This window comes from Penicillium vulpinum (assembly GCF_028829585.1).
Source record: "Penicillium vulpinum strain IBT 29486 chromosome Unknown utg000004l_segment0_segment0, whole genome shotgun sequence".
In the NCBI taxonomy this organism is placed as follows: Eukaryota; Fungi; Ascomycota; class Eurotiomycetes; order Eurotiales; family Aspergillaceae; genus Penicillium; species Penicillium vulpinum.
In genome coordinates this window covers 1,714,752-1,728,617 of record NW_026643244.1, presented here as the reverse complement: position 1 = coordinate 1,728,617, position 13,866 = coordinate 1,714,752, and the positions used below count along the sequence as shown (strand labels likewise).

Genomic DNA, 13,866 nt, shown 5'->3' with positions numbered 1-13,866 from the left:
ACGAGCCAGTCCACCATGCGAGCAGCCCGGTTCCTATCTAACGAGAAACTTCGCAGTACTTGGGTGACCTGGTATAACGAACTTGTTGAGAAGAAAGAGGATCAAATTTTTGAGACCGAGGAAGAACAGATGCCCCTTCAAATTGCTGCCCGCTTTGGACTCCATGGGCTTGTGACACATTATGCCTCCATAATTCCAACGGCCGAGCAGGCCCACTCCACACTGCACGATGCACTCAATATTGCAGCTATGCATGGCCATGAAGGGATTGTAGGTGCTCTTCTCGAGCATGTTACTGGTATATCCTCCCATATACTTACCTTGAGTGTCAAGGCTGGATCTTCTGGTGCTGTGAGGGATATAATCGGCGTCGGAGTAGACGTCAACCAGGCGGATAATGAAGGATGCTACGGGCCCCTTCACTACTCTGTTTTGGTTGGGTCCCCTGAGATTGCTACTATTCTTTTGGAAAATCATGCCAAGGTTGACAGGAAGGGGCCTCAGGGGCTCACTGCATTGCATCTCGCCGCCATGACCGGGCAGGTGCCGATGGTGGAGTTACTTTTACAGTTTGAAGCATCCATCAATCTGGCAAATGACGCAGGATATGATGCGCTGAAAACTGCAGCTCATGCCGGCTCAAGCGAAATTGTGAGATTGCTGCTCGATAAGGGTGCCCAACCTAGTGCAGTGGCTCTAGATGGGAAAAATGCTCTTCATGTAGCCTCAGAAGCTGGGGAACCAAGAATTACCAGAATGATTCTTGACCGGGCGCAGGACTTGTTTGTATGCAATGCAAAGGGATATACGCCTGTGGATCTAGCAGCTCAGCGAGACAATCCGGCAGGGTTGGAAGAGCCGCTACAGCGGACCAGTAACACTGATAATAAATTGTGGTTTTCGAAAGATGATTCACTTCCTTTCTTGGCCTCTGAAGCTCTAAGTGGCCATCGAGGCACCGCGAAATGGTTTCTACATCCACCCAGGGTTCCCGGGAAGAGGGAAGGAAGTTGGGCTGTTTATCAGGCTGCAGCAAAAGGGAATACTTTTACCTCGACAGAGCTTCCTCCGCGAGCAGAACCCGAGACTTGGCCTGTCATCAGGGACGAACAGGGGCAAACCGCACTGCATGAGGCAATCGATAACGGTTATCAAGCGGCGGTGGAACAGCCTCTGGGAATCTCAAGTTTTGATATCAATATGAAAGAAGATGAAGAATGGACTATGGTGCACCGCACGGCGCAATCTGATGATATTGCGATGACGAAATCTCTGATTAATTGGGAGGCCGACATCAACGCTAGAGACTCAGAAGGAAAAACGCCGTTGCATCTCGCGGCCCAAAAGGGCCACTTGAAAGTGTTTCAACAGCTGCAGTCTGAAATGGCGGATTTAAATGCAGAAGACAACTACCACAACACCCCCCTTTCACTAGCGGTCGAGGAAGGCCATAAAGACGTGGTTTTACACATCCTTGAAAATGAGAATGAGAAAATAGCTGCTCGCGAGATAGAAGTTTACAAAGGTCCGCTTCACGTGGCCTCGCTGCGTGGATATCACGACCTAGTGCAATCATTTCTTGAACATGGCTGGAGCGCTCATCTCCGCGATGCAAGGAAGAATACTCCATTACATTACGCAGCTGAAGGCGATCATTTAGAAGTGGCTCGAACTCTACTCAATGCTGATGCAGACATTAATTCCACAGCAAATTATTACTCGAACTTGCTGTTCTTCACTGCGCGAAGTGATTCTCCGAATGTTCTACGAGCTCTACTCGAGAAAGGCGCTAATATCAATACTCAGGACAACACTGGTGACACACCTTCATACGGAGCAGCCTGTTGCGGTGCTTTGAAAGCTGTGAATACTCTCTTAAGCTGGTCACCACCTCCAGACTTGAATCTTCAAAATGATGACGGCCGGACCGCACTTCATGCAGCGTATGACTCTCCTGAAATCACCCAAGCATTGCTCGATGCCGGTACCAACCCATTTATACAAACTGAAGATTCGAAAACACCACTCGCTCTCGCTAATTTCTATGGCTATAAAAAAACATGTGATACCCTTATCAAGGCGATGATTCCACAAGCTCTGCAGAATGAGGCTCTACACATGGCCGCTATCCATCAAATCTCCCAATTTGGTAAGGCACAGGACCTGAAAAGCTTGCTTGATGGTGGTTTCAATTGCGACACCAGCGATGAAGATGGGACCACTGCGCTTCATTTTGCATGTTTGAGTGTAAAAGATGGCACACAAGCAATTGAAAAAGTGGAAATGCTAGTCGAATGCGGTGCAAATTTGACGAAGATAAGCAGTCGCTGGGGAACATCACTATGTGCGGCAGCGGCCGGTGGTAATGCAGACATTGTGCAGCTGCTGCTCAGCAAGGGAATTGGGATAGAAATCTCTAATGCGCAGAATCAGACTCCATTGATGTTTGCCATATCGAACAACCAAAGCGATGTCGCCGATCTACTTCTTAGACATAAAGCAGACCCAAACCATACTAACGCGAAGGATGGCTCCGCACTTCATGTCGCAGTTCGTGAGGGTAATCTTGATACCATCAAGTTGCTAATTGGTCACGGGGCAGATCCCACAATCGAGGTGCCGAAGATTCCCGGAGTGCTTCTTATGGCTGCTGGACAAAAGGTTCGAGGCATCATTGAGGCTCTCGTGGGGACAGAGAGGAGCCGCGTACGCCTGCGCGATTCCATTGGGCGCTCACTACTTATGATCGCAATAATCAAGAGAGCGGAAGAAGTCTTGGACTTTTTGTTGGGGTATGAAAGTATCGAACTTGATGCACAAGACACAAATGGAAAAACAGCACTCATCATTGCTGCAGAACTGTGGCGTGAGGCCGTACCGAAACTGTTGTCCAAGAAGGCCAATCCAGACCTTCAAGACGATGGAGGAAAATCAGCCTTAGTCTATTGCATTCTGAACAAGGACCTACAGAATTTATCAACGCTTCTTCGGCATCAATCCACACTGACTAAGTTGGACGCTCGAGGCCGAAGCCCACTATATTGGGCATGCTTGACAAACAACACGGAAGTCTTCGACATAGTTCTTCAGGCTGTGAAAGATTCTGGATCATTCGAGTGCCTCGCCGCAGATGCTGTTCGAGCCGCGGTTGCTGTGAAAAATAGCAAGTTCGTGGAAACGCTGCTTACTGACTGCAATGTCAACCTGAACACACCGTCTCCGGATGGATGGTCTGCTCTGTTCACTGCAAAACAACAAGATCTTTCTGATATTGAGTTTAAACTTCGAAGTGCTGGGGCAAATGATGATGATGACCTTGTTGACTCCTCAGACATCTCTCACATTCCGTCCCACTTGCATCCCAAAGACAAACATATATGCTTGGATGTTAGAAGTAACGGAAAAATGGTGATTGTCGTGGGTATGTGAAGACAGTCCAGCTTTGCTACCAGTTTACCAAGATGCTAATCAAGCTCTCAGATGGCCCCCTTATTGCCGATTATGAAAATCAAAGCTTCGGTGTCGTGCGGGCTGATTTTCCGATGAGTGGCAAAGGCATCTTCTATTTTGAGGTTACCATAACCAAAAAATCGAGGAAAAAGTGCGTGAAATCTCGATTTTCGTCATCAAAAGAAGAAAGAAAAAGAGGAAAACCATTGTAATCGGAAACTAATTCGAGTTTACAGCGTCATCGGTATCGGATTCTGTGACGAGAAAGCGCCGCTCCATAGAATGCTTGGCTGGGATTCAGGTTCGTGGGGCTTTCACGGGGATGACGGAAAAATCTTTGCAGGATATGGAAAGGGGAGACCATACGGAAAGGGGGACTATTCCATTGGCGACACCATTGGTTGCTGCTTTGACCCCAATCAGGGGACGACATTCTACACGAGAAATGGCAAATCGCTAGGTGAGTTTCCCCCTAGATTGACTTACTCCTATCCACAGGATTAATCGTTGCACTTATGTTATCTACTCAAATTTACCGGAGTAATTGACTAAACCTGGAATATAGGTCTTGCATTTCGAGGTGTGAAAGGAAAGCTTTATCCTGCTATTTGCTTCGACATAAGAAGCCCCGGGAGTAGCGTCATAGTGAACTTCGGAGACGATGAGAGCAAGCCGTTCGTATTTGGAGGGCCATATGAACTTGAACATTCAGAATCTCTTTTGTCTATCCCGCAAGAGTTTGACACAACAAATTCAGCCTCCAAGATGCGCCAACGACGAGCTCAGAGAAGACATTTCATCATGGAGTGAGGCTCAATTGGGGTGTTTGCTCCAACAAATTCTGCTCCTCCTTTGAGAATAATGAACATCCTATCATCTACGTATTATTTCATATTATTAGTTGCTAGCGGGAAATACACTTACCGTTCTGTCCATTCCTATATTTATCGCTTTACTTACTCGTAGGAGGCAAGGCTTTAGTATGATATACTACTACTAGATAAGATTCTGTAAGGATCGTATAGTGTCCAGTGGATAGTTCTAGTTATAGCATCTAAGTATACAGAGTAGTTTTTATATAACCAGTAAGCCCATTGCTTCCAACGTTGCTCTGCTTTAATATTGACCCCTTTCTTTGCGTGCTTTCTAAGTTCAGTATAGAGGTATAAAGCTTGATGTGGATGCCAAGCTATTGGCCTCAGGCACTAAGGATTATGCAAACCCTGTTTTCACTTAGTATTTCAACGCAGTATTTCGACATACACATCAGAAGACCGCGGGAGACCGGTCTGCAATGAAGCAAATACATATGTTCAGGTTCAAATCTTATTGGGCCCACGTATGGCTGGAGAAATCATGCCTAGCTTGATAAATGGCGCGTAGTACCCCCAAAAGGACACCCATTGAGCCTGCTGTCAGGAGGTTGGCTTTCCTTTGAAAAGTCCGAACATGTTCATTCACGTGACATCATATCTCATCGACTAGGATCCTTGTACTCCGTATGGTACTAACTACATACTATATCCTGGAACCAAGTGAGAGTTGCTTATTTTCTGAGTCTCCTGTAGGCTTAATGCTGCTTGTCCGTACTCATACTGTGATAATATGGATACTGTACTCGATCCCCCCACCGCTATTTGGTGGTATTCACTCATTGAAATTCGCTGTAAGGTAGCTGCACAGTATATTGGAAGGGCACGCGCTCTCTTGAGGGACACTGAGCGGAGTATTTTCTAGACAGTTTCGGTCTCCGGGCTAGACGGACTACGGAAACATATCCTAAAAGTTTACAATGATACTCCGTACACATCCAAAACTTTATGGCCTACCACAGTAGGGCACGATACTCTCCTGTATAACAACATCATGAGTGTAGCATTTTGCCACTTCAGCAATGCTGGAGCTGCCAGGTACGCGGGATGTTTTCCGACCAGTCCGACCATTCCGTCAATGGCGCTAACCACGCCCAGGCACCAGCCCAAAACGTTTTCCCTGCTCAGGTCCGAGTCTTGCACCGAGTGTAGTATAGAGAGTGAACATATGGGTAAATGTCTTGAGAAACATAAAATATTCCTTGTATACTCCGTACGGCGTACGTAGGAAATGGAAGTTGGAATCCCCGGCCCCGGGTACCTTTCCTGAGAACCATGTCATGAGGCCCATCGCCCAAAGGGGGTTAGTGTGACCCTCCTGCTTCCGTCATCGTCTCTCCAGCCTCCACTCTTCCCCATCTACCATCTACCCTTATCTCCCCTCTCCTTCTCACATCCAAGTCATTCTCTTGTTTGCATCCATCATCTACAACTCTCTTTTATCTTGAATGATGAAGTCATTCACCCTCCTAACGGCTTCGGCTCTGTTGGGCAGTGCCGCCGCCGAGGTTCACAAGCTCAAGCTCAACAAGGTCCCTCTGTCTGAGCAACTGGTATGATCCAATATCGCCATTGCCCTAACAATATCCCGGAAACTAATTAATTAATAGAGCACCCACAACATCGATGCTCATGTTCACAACCTGGGCCAGAAGTACATGGGCATTCGTCCTGAGAAGCACCAGGACCTGTTCCACGACACTTCCCTAAATCCTGCTAGCGGCCATGGCGTGCTGGTTGACAACTTCCTGAATGCTCAGTGTATGATATGAACTCTGAAAATCTAGATTCTGAACGATGATGCTGACCCTTGCAGACTTCTCCGAGATCCAGATCGGTACTCCTCCCCAGACCTTCAAGGTTGTCCTTGACACCGGTAGCTCCAACCTGTGGGTCCCTTCTTCGCAGTGCAGCTCTATCGCCTGCTTCCTTCACAGCAAGTATGACTCTTCTTCTTCGAGCACTTATAAGAAGAATGGCACCGAGTTCGAGATTCGCTATGGATCTGGCAGCCTGAGCGGCTTCGTGTCTAGAGACACCCTCCAGATTGGTGACTTGAAAGTCGAGGGACAGGACTTCGCTGAAGCTACCAATGAGCCTGGTCTGGCTTTTGCCTTCGGTCGCTTTGATGGTATTCTCGGCCTCGGCTATGATACTATCTCTGTGAACGGAATGGTTCCTCCCTTCTATCACATGATCAACCAGAAGCTCGTGGATGAGCCTGTGTTTGCTTTCTACCTTGGCGATGCCAACAAGGATGGCGACAACTCCGAGGCCACTTTCGGTGGCATTGACAAGAGCCACTACACTGGTGAGCTGATCAAGATCCCTCTCCGCCGCAAGGCGTACTGGGAGGTGGAGCTCAACTCCATTGCCCTTGGTGACAATGTTGCTGAACTTGACAACACTGGTGTCATTCTGGACACTGGTACCTCCCTCATTGCCCTGCCCTCTACCATGGCCGAGCTTCTGTAAGTTGATCTCTCGCTTGTTTTTGTAACCTCTTTGCTGACTCACTCCACAGGAACAAGGAGATTGGCGCCACCAAGGGCTTCACTGGTCAGTACAGTGTCGATTGTGACAAGCGCGACTCGTTGCCCGACCTCACTTTCACCCTGGGCGGTCACAAGTTCACCATTGGCCCCCACGACTACATCCTGGAGGTCCAGGGTTCCTGCATCAGCAGCTTCATGGGCATGGACTTCCCTGAGCCCGTGGGTCCCCTTGCTATTTTGGGTGATGCCTTCCTGCGCCGCTGGTACAGTGTCTATGATGTCGGTAACAACGCCGTTGGTCTGGCCAAGGCCAAATAAATGTCCCAATGCTCGATGGCCCGGTGAGCTGTGAATATCAAAGAACCAGGTAACACCAAGAGATTGCTTCGTATATACATGTGGCTTTTGGGTTCAACGTATGGTTTCATAGCACACTTCATTCGCCTATTACTGGGTAGAATTTTGATCAGGTTTTTGTTTTTGCTGGCACAAGGCCTGTCGTTCATTGTATTGCAAATTGATATGTTTATTGTTACGATCTACTTATACTACATTTGATCTTTTTATCGAATAAGTCTTCTCACATACTTATGTAGGTAACTAGTGGCCATAATATGCTGAGTTGGATCCTTCGGTAAATTCACACACAAGAGCTTGAGTGGCAATTGGCTGGAGCTTATGCTGCTTAAGGTGCAGGTAAGCACCAAGCTACAGTCAAGTTTTTATTACATAGTTTCAGAAAGCGAGTCGAATGTCACTACGACCTCCCAAAATAAAAATAGAAATATATTTGAAGGGTACTTGATCAAGCCATTATATCAGACCATTCAGAAAAACAAGATACTTGAATCAAAGTAGACCACACGTTACTTAGTAGTGGAGGGTACCTGTTTTAAAGTACCGGTATGACATAAGCGGGAGCAGCTCTCAACCCGGATTGAGTGAGTCCCCGCACAACTTCAATGAGCTTCGCTTTTCTTTGATCACAGCCCGCATTCTTCCTTCAACCTTCTGCGCCTCCTCAAACTCAAGTGAACTACTTCGCCTGGTGTGTGACATTCCTCTGAACTCCGCGCCAGGTCGTGCTAGGCGCACGGATTTCTTTTCCCAGTCGCGCCTTGTAGTGGCGATTCTCATTGCGCTGCCCAAACCACCATTCACACATACATATTCCCCCGATCTAGCTTAGGCCACTGAGTCATAAGCTGAAATATTATCATCGAGACCCAATACCATCCAGCTCTACACGCGTTGCGTGTCGGTGATGGCTTCGTAGCCGGAATCGCACGCGATCACTCCATTCGACCCACACGTCCTTGACGCGCGCCGTCAACAAACCAAGGGCAGCACAACATATTTTGGGAGAATACCAGGACAGGAACCGAGCATAAGTGCATTTGCATTACATCGCCTGGGGGCGAACGAAGAGCAACCATGCTTCTCCGTCTGCCCACCAGCCTACATTACCCGATCACTGTGACGTCGCTGCTCAAACAGCCTGGCGACACGGTTGAGAGGGATGAGGCTTTGTTTTGGTATGTTTATGAGACTACTGTCACCGAGGGTGATGGGCTAGGCAACACCGTCGAGGTGAAGCGTAGGTATCCGACTAGATTTGAATCGACTGTTGATGGAGAGGTTGTTAAATGGCACATCCAAAAGGGAGACGTCATTGATGAGCCGTGAGAATATCAGTCTTTCTACTTTTACTGTTCAATGTTGGCTGATTTGTTGTTAGGGTCAATGTTGTCGAAATCGAGGAGCCTTGCGCGCACGAGATCCAGTTTGGAGGACTTTGTGCCGAGTGCGGCAAGGATATGACCGAGTATGTATAAGTCTCTCAGCGGGAAACGAGCCTTTTCTAACTGTCTGTCCCGTGAACAGATCTACGTACAACACCGAAATCACAGATTCAATGCGCGCTCCAATCTCCATGGCTCACGACAACATCACACTTACAGTCAGCGAACGGGAAGCAGCCCGAGTTGAAGAAGACGCGAAGCGCCGGCTACTTGCATCGAGGCGTTTGACCCTGGTGGTGGATCTTGATCAAACTATCATCCATGCCACTGTTGATCCTACAGTGGGAGAATGGAGAGAAGACAAGAACAATCCAAACCACGAAGCTGTGCGGGATGTGCGACAATTTCAATTGATTGACGATGGTCCTGGGATGCGTGGATGCTGGTACTACATCAAACTGCGGCCAGGACTGGAGGAATTCCTGCAAAATGTGGCTGAGATATATGAATTGCACATCTATACCATGGGTACTCGTGCTTATGCCCAACATATTGTCGATATCATTGACCCCACCCGCAAACTCTTTGGAGACCGAATTCTCAGTCGTGACGAGAGCGGAAGTTTGACGGTCAAGGACCTGCAGCGGCTATTCCCAGTGGACACAAAAATGGTGGTTATCATCGACGATCGTGGTGATATCTGGCGCTGGTGTCCCAATCTTATTAAGGTCTCGCCTTATGACTTCTTCGTCGGAATTGGTGATATCAATTCAAGTTTCCTCCCAAAGAAGGAAGACATCGGAGTAAATAAGCCTCAGACCGAGGCAAAGGCACCAGAGAAGACCAAAGAACACCATGTCAATGGTAAAACGCAAGAGGGGGTCGAAGTTTCAGCATTCGAACAGCTAGTGACTATGGGCGGAGACAGCCCAAGACTCCTTCAGGAACAGGCTGACGCGCAAGAAGAGACCATATTGCATCAGGTGGAAGATCGACCTCTATTGCAGAAGCAAAAGGAATTGGAGGCAGAGGATAATACCCCTAGAATCAGTGATGCATCGGTTGAACAAACCCAGGAACCTGTGAAACATCGACATCACCTACTTGAGGATCATGATCAAGAACTCTTCCAGCTGCAAAACCGACTCGAACAAGTACATCTTCAATTTTATGATGAGTATGACAAGAGGCGGACACTGGCTCTTGGGGGTCGGGTGGCAGCTCTGAGGGGTGAGAGGGTTCACTCGAGAGACAAAGACGTGGATCTCAAATTGGTTCCCGATGTCAAGGATATCATGCCACAGATCAAACGGCGTATTCTTGGAGGAGTAGTATTGGTATTTTCAGGTGTTCTTCCTCTGGGCATAGACTTCCAAAATGCAGACATCTCCCTATGGGCGAAGAGCTTTGGTGTGACGATCTCGTCAAGAGTAAATGCCCGCACAACTCATCTCGTGGCTGGCCGCAATCGCACCGCCAAGGTGAGGGAAGCCACTCGCTACCCCAACATCAAGATCGTGACGACACAATGGCTTGTGGACGCGTTGGTTCAGTGGAGACATGTGGACGAAGAACCCTATCTCCTCCCGCTTCATCCAGACGACCGAGGCGATCCCTTGACCCCAAGTGAACTCGAACTCGAAACCTCAATGCTCTCATCCACAGATGAGGAAGTAACAGGGTCTCAATGGACACAAGAAGATGATGCCGAAGATATCTTCAAGTCATCCGGTCTGGACGAGACATCGCCGGTCGGATATGATGCTGATGAGCAAGCCGCTGTGCACGATGAACTGAAGGACTTCCTAGGCAGCGATGACGAAAGTGAAAGCGACAACGAGTCGTTATTAGACGAACCATTTGCCGGAGGCAAGAAGCGTAAACGCAATGAAGAAACCGAAAGTGGCACCGACGAGGAAGAATCGGGAGACGACGACGGAGACGACCATGACAAACAAGGCTCCCGACTCTCCCAACGCATCAAACGCTCTTACGAGCGCAACACCAAGCTGAGAGAAATCACATCCGCTCCTGCCTCTAGTAATGACCAAGTTTCCCCAGACCGCCCACAAACACCACTTGTGGAAGGTGTGTCTGACTCTGAAACGGCAGGAACAAGTAGTGGTCCTAAGGCCGACTATCCTGACCCAGATGATGATGACGACGAGCTGGAACGGGAAATGCTGGCTGCATTTGAGGGCGGAGAGTATGACTCTCAAGCAGAGGCAGATGCCGCAGCTGAGAATGGATAGAACACTCAATTGACTTTTTTGTGCTTCGTTTCAGATTCTCTTTGTGGTGTGTGCGGTTGCAATGCGCTTGGCATAGCGACGGCGTTTATTAGGTCCATTTGATTCTTTGTTCGCACTTTTGGGGCCTTGTGTCTTGTTCTCTTTCTTCTCTGTAGTTACTCAGGAATTTGTGTGTGTATCTGTGAGAATCGCTATTTGTACAATTCAGTTCGATATACTATCTATGAAGTACTTGAGATTCTGTCTGCACCTCAGATGATCCAGGTGCCTTCGAAATAACATATGAAGTATGAACACAGCAAAACTAAAACTTTCCAAAAAACCAAATGCCATATTCCATTCAACGCCATAGATGCAAAAAGTGGTATCACAACAACAAAAGAATCAATCATAAACATCCCGATTAACCTGCCACGACATGATCATCATCCAAAGATAGAAAATAGTATTAACAAGCTCGAGCGCAAACGCAGTTTTCCAGCAATTGCCTATTTGAAATAGTCAGTAAGCCGGCATATAAAAAGGACATAGTAACAAGACTCACAAATAGTACTCTGCGTCAACCAAGCCAAGGTATTAATGTTATTCCCCCAAGATTTATTTTCCGTCACATAGATCTGGCAATTATCATTCACGTTCCCGACAACTCCGTACAGTTGCAGCGAAGTCTCAATCAGACCCGTCAGCCATAGCACAAGGAGAATAAAGCTGCCGATGATAATAATCCCCGGTAAGAGGAAGTGCCGCGATGCAAGGACCAGTACGAGGAATATGAAGCACACGCCAAGTGCGCTGCAGGTAACCATGTATGGGAAGAGCCTATATTTTGGTTAGTATATTGTATATTGTATGCAAGTCTGATATGGGGAATGATGTGGAATGTGGGGGTAAGTTCGGAGATAACCACCCTAACCCACTATAGATATAGACATAGTTACTTACCATGGTGTCCCAAGATGCATTTGCGTTTGCACATTCATAAACCATGAGAAGATACCCAGACACGTCGCTGAGCATGATAACACAACCATAACCCAGATATTGAGTTGGAGCTCAGGCCAGTGATAGCGGCGGCGCACTTCATGGCGCTTGCGGACTGCCATTGGATTGTATAGAATGTGGATGAGGTTATGGAGGTGTGTGTTGGTTATTGCTGGATTGTGATGGATGGTGGAGCTCGAATTTGACTGTGGAGTGGGTTGTGTGCTTTATACTGGTCTTTCTTGTTGTATACTGCCCGACGTAGGTTTCGATGCCCTATGTTTTGCTTTAGGGTCGGGATCGGATTGGGATGGAATGGCCAGATCGTGAGTCAACAATGAGGCGATTGGTAGAATCCTATGACTCTGGAGGACTGGTCGATTCTGGTGTTTCTGGTGAGGCGTGATGATTGGGACAGCGCATTGGGCGCCCTTGAGCGCTGGAGGCCGTGGATTTTGGAGTTGGTGCGACGTGGATATTTACAATTGCGCATGAATCTCCGATTAAATGAAAGAAAAGGCCAAGATGTACAGAGTACAGAGTAAAGAACGCAGGGGGAAAAAAAAGTGAATCTAAAAAAAAATAAAAGGCCGGGGAGGGGATTTAGGTAGGAAATTGGGGTGGCAGGGGATTTAGTGTCTTTCAATCTGACTGGCAGTTCGCATTTAATTTGATCTACTTTGTACTGAAACCTCCAGAAGTCTCTTTAATATTCCCTTTTATCCCCTTATCCCTTTATTGAAGGTCCTTATAGGAGAGTGTCGCCCAATGCACTACGCACTAGTGAACACCCCGCTCGAATGGTCTCCGATGCACCTCCAGACTCCAGACTGGGATTCACCTCGACCAAGTCCATCGCAATCAGATTTCCCGTCTCGTGTACAGCCTCACAGATGAAGTCTCCCTCACGTAGCGTCAGCCCACCACGGACTGGTGTACCGGTACTAGGTGCCCACTGAGGATCTAGCGCATCGACGTCGAAGGACAAGTGAATGGGAGTGTCGTTACCGATATGAGCGAGAGCCATTTCGACAACGCGACCGATACCATGACTAATAGAGGGACCAAGAGGTTAGCAACGAATATCACCATCACCACCACACTCAGGGAAAGTGAAACCGAAACAAAACATACCGGTCGATATCATGCATACTGAATGCCTTGATACCATTCTCACGCAAGAGTTTCTTCTCCCCACGGTCGACATCACGCAATCCGATATAGACAATCTTACGCGTGCTTACGATGTGCTCATCCTGCATCCAGCCAAAGATATCCTTCTTCTCCTCCCGGGCCAGCCGAGTCAGGAACGCCATCGGCATACCGTGGATATTTCCACTGCCGCTTGTTTCGGGGGTATTGATATCAGCGTGAGCGTCGACCCAGATGACGGCCATTTCGCGGCCTAGTCGCTCGCGGATCGCCTTTGCTGTGCCGGACACTGTGCCGATGGCGATGGAGTGGTCGCCGCCGAGAGTGAGTACGAACTTTCCATCCTTGGCGTAGTCATATATCTGTGAGCTGAGCTTTTCGGTCACGGCGCTGACCGCTCGTGGCTTCTTCATGCCTCGATAGTCGGGGTCTTCGGTGGGGATGTCATTCTCGTAGTAGTGGACTGTGTTGTCGTGGTGGACTTCGTAGTCGAGATCCTCGCTGAGTTGAGTTAGAAGTCCTGATTCGATGAGGGCCATTGGGGCCGCTTCGACGCCCTTCTTGCACTATTGAGGGTTAGTGTGGTTCCTAATCTATAGCTTCAGCTCCACAGGGTGTCTTACCTGGCCGCCATTGAAACCGACGGCAACAACGCCAAGCTGGTCAGGGTGTGAGAGGAATCTCGAAGTGATAGTTGAAGGCTGCGTCATTGTGTGTAATGTAGGTGACCGTAGGTCTTTTTGAAAATAAGAAAAAAGAGAGAGAGCTATTGACCTGTACCTAGGTACCTCAGCTATCGAAGATCGATAAGATAAAGATAAGAAAAAGTCAGGATGATGTCTATGAGGTTGAGGATTCTTTGAAGAGAAGAGAGGGAAACAGGATAACTTGTCCATTTAAATACCTCAAAGTTATCTTGAAT

At 48.0% G+C, this 13,866-nt stretch overlaps 5 protein-coding genes across 5 annotated transcripts; 3 read left to right on the top strand and 2 right to left on the bottom strand.

Annotated features, from left to right (window-relative positions):
* Positions 1 to 15: 15 nt before the first annotated feature.
* N7479_009207 (Ankyrin repeat-containing domain protein) lies at positions 16 to 4,260 on the top strand (the record flags this gene model as incomplete). The annotated part of the gene is made up of 4 exons (XM_057256900.1): positions 16 to 3,421; positions 3,481 to 3,601; positions 3,687 to 3,910; positions 4,016 to 4,260. The coding sequence occupies 4 exons, from the start codon at positions 16 to 18 to the stop codon at positions 4,258 to 4,260; spliced, it is 3,996 nt and encodes a 1,331-aa protein (XP_057104358.1).
* Positions 4,261 to 5,770: 1,510 nt separating this feature from the next.
* Positions 5,771 to 7,135, top strand: N7479_009206 (uncharacterized protein; the record flags this gene model as incomplete). Its single annotated transcript, XM_057256899.1, has 4 exons — positions 5,771 to 5,875; positions 5,933 to 6,083; positions 6,139 to 6,793; positions 6,847 to 7,135. The coding sequence occupies 4 exons, from the start codon at positions 5,771 to 5,773 to the stop codon at positions 7,133 to 7,135; spliced, it is 1,200 nt and encodes a 399-aa protein (XP_057104357.1).
* A 1,116-nt stretch (positions 7,136 to 8,251) lies between these two features.
* Positions 8,252 to 10,811, top strand: fcpA (protein-serine/threonine phosphatase; the record flags this gene model as incomplete). Its single annotated transcript, XM_057256898.1, has 3 exons — positions 8,252 to 8,499; positions 8,556 to 8,642; positions 8,702 to 10,811. 3 exons carry the CDS (start codon positions 8,252 to 8,254, stop codon positions 10,809 to 10,811), a joined length of 2,445 nt encoding a protein of 814 aa, XP_057104356.1.
* A 384-nt stretch (positions 10,812 to 11,195) lies between these two features.
* On the bottom strand, positions 11,196 to 11,914 carry N7479_009204 (uncharacterized protein; the record flags this gene model as incomplete). Its single annotated transcript, XM_057256897.1, has 3 exons — positions 11,196 to 11,299; positions 11,356 to 11,630; positions 11,754 to 11,914. The coding sequence occupies 3 exons, from the start codon at positions 11,912 to 11,914 to the stop codon at positions 11,196 to 11,198; spliced, it is 540 nt and encodes a 179-aa protein (XP_057104355.1).
* Positions 11,915 to 12,540: 626 nt separating this feature from the next.
* On the bottom strand, positions 12,541 to 13,654 carry N7479_009203 (arginase; the record flags this gene model as incomplete). The annotated part of the gene is made up of 3 exons (XM_057256896.1): positions 12,541 to 12,844; positions 12,927 to 13,510; positions 13,568 to 13,654. 3 exons carry the CDS (start codon positions 13,652 to 13,654, stop codon positions 12,541 to 12,543), a joined length of 975 nt encoding a protein of 324 aa, XP_057104354.1.
* Positions 13,655 to 13,866: the final 212 nt, after the last annotated feature.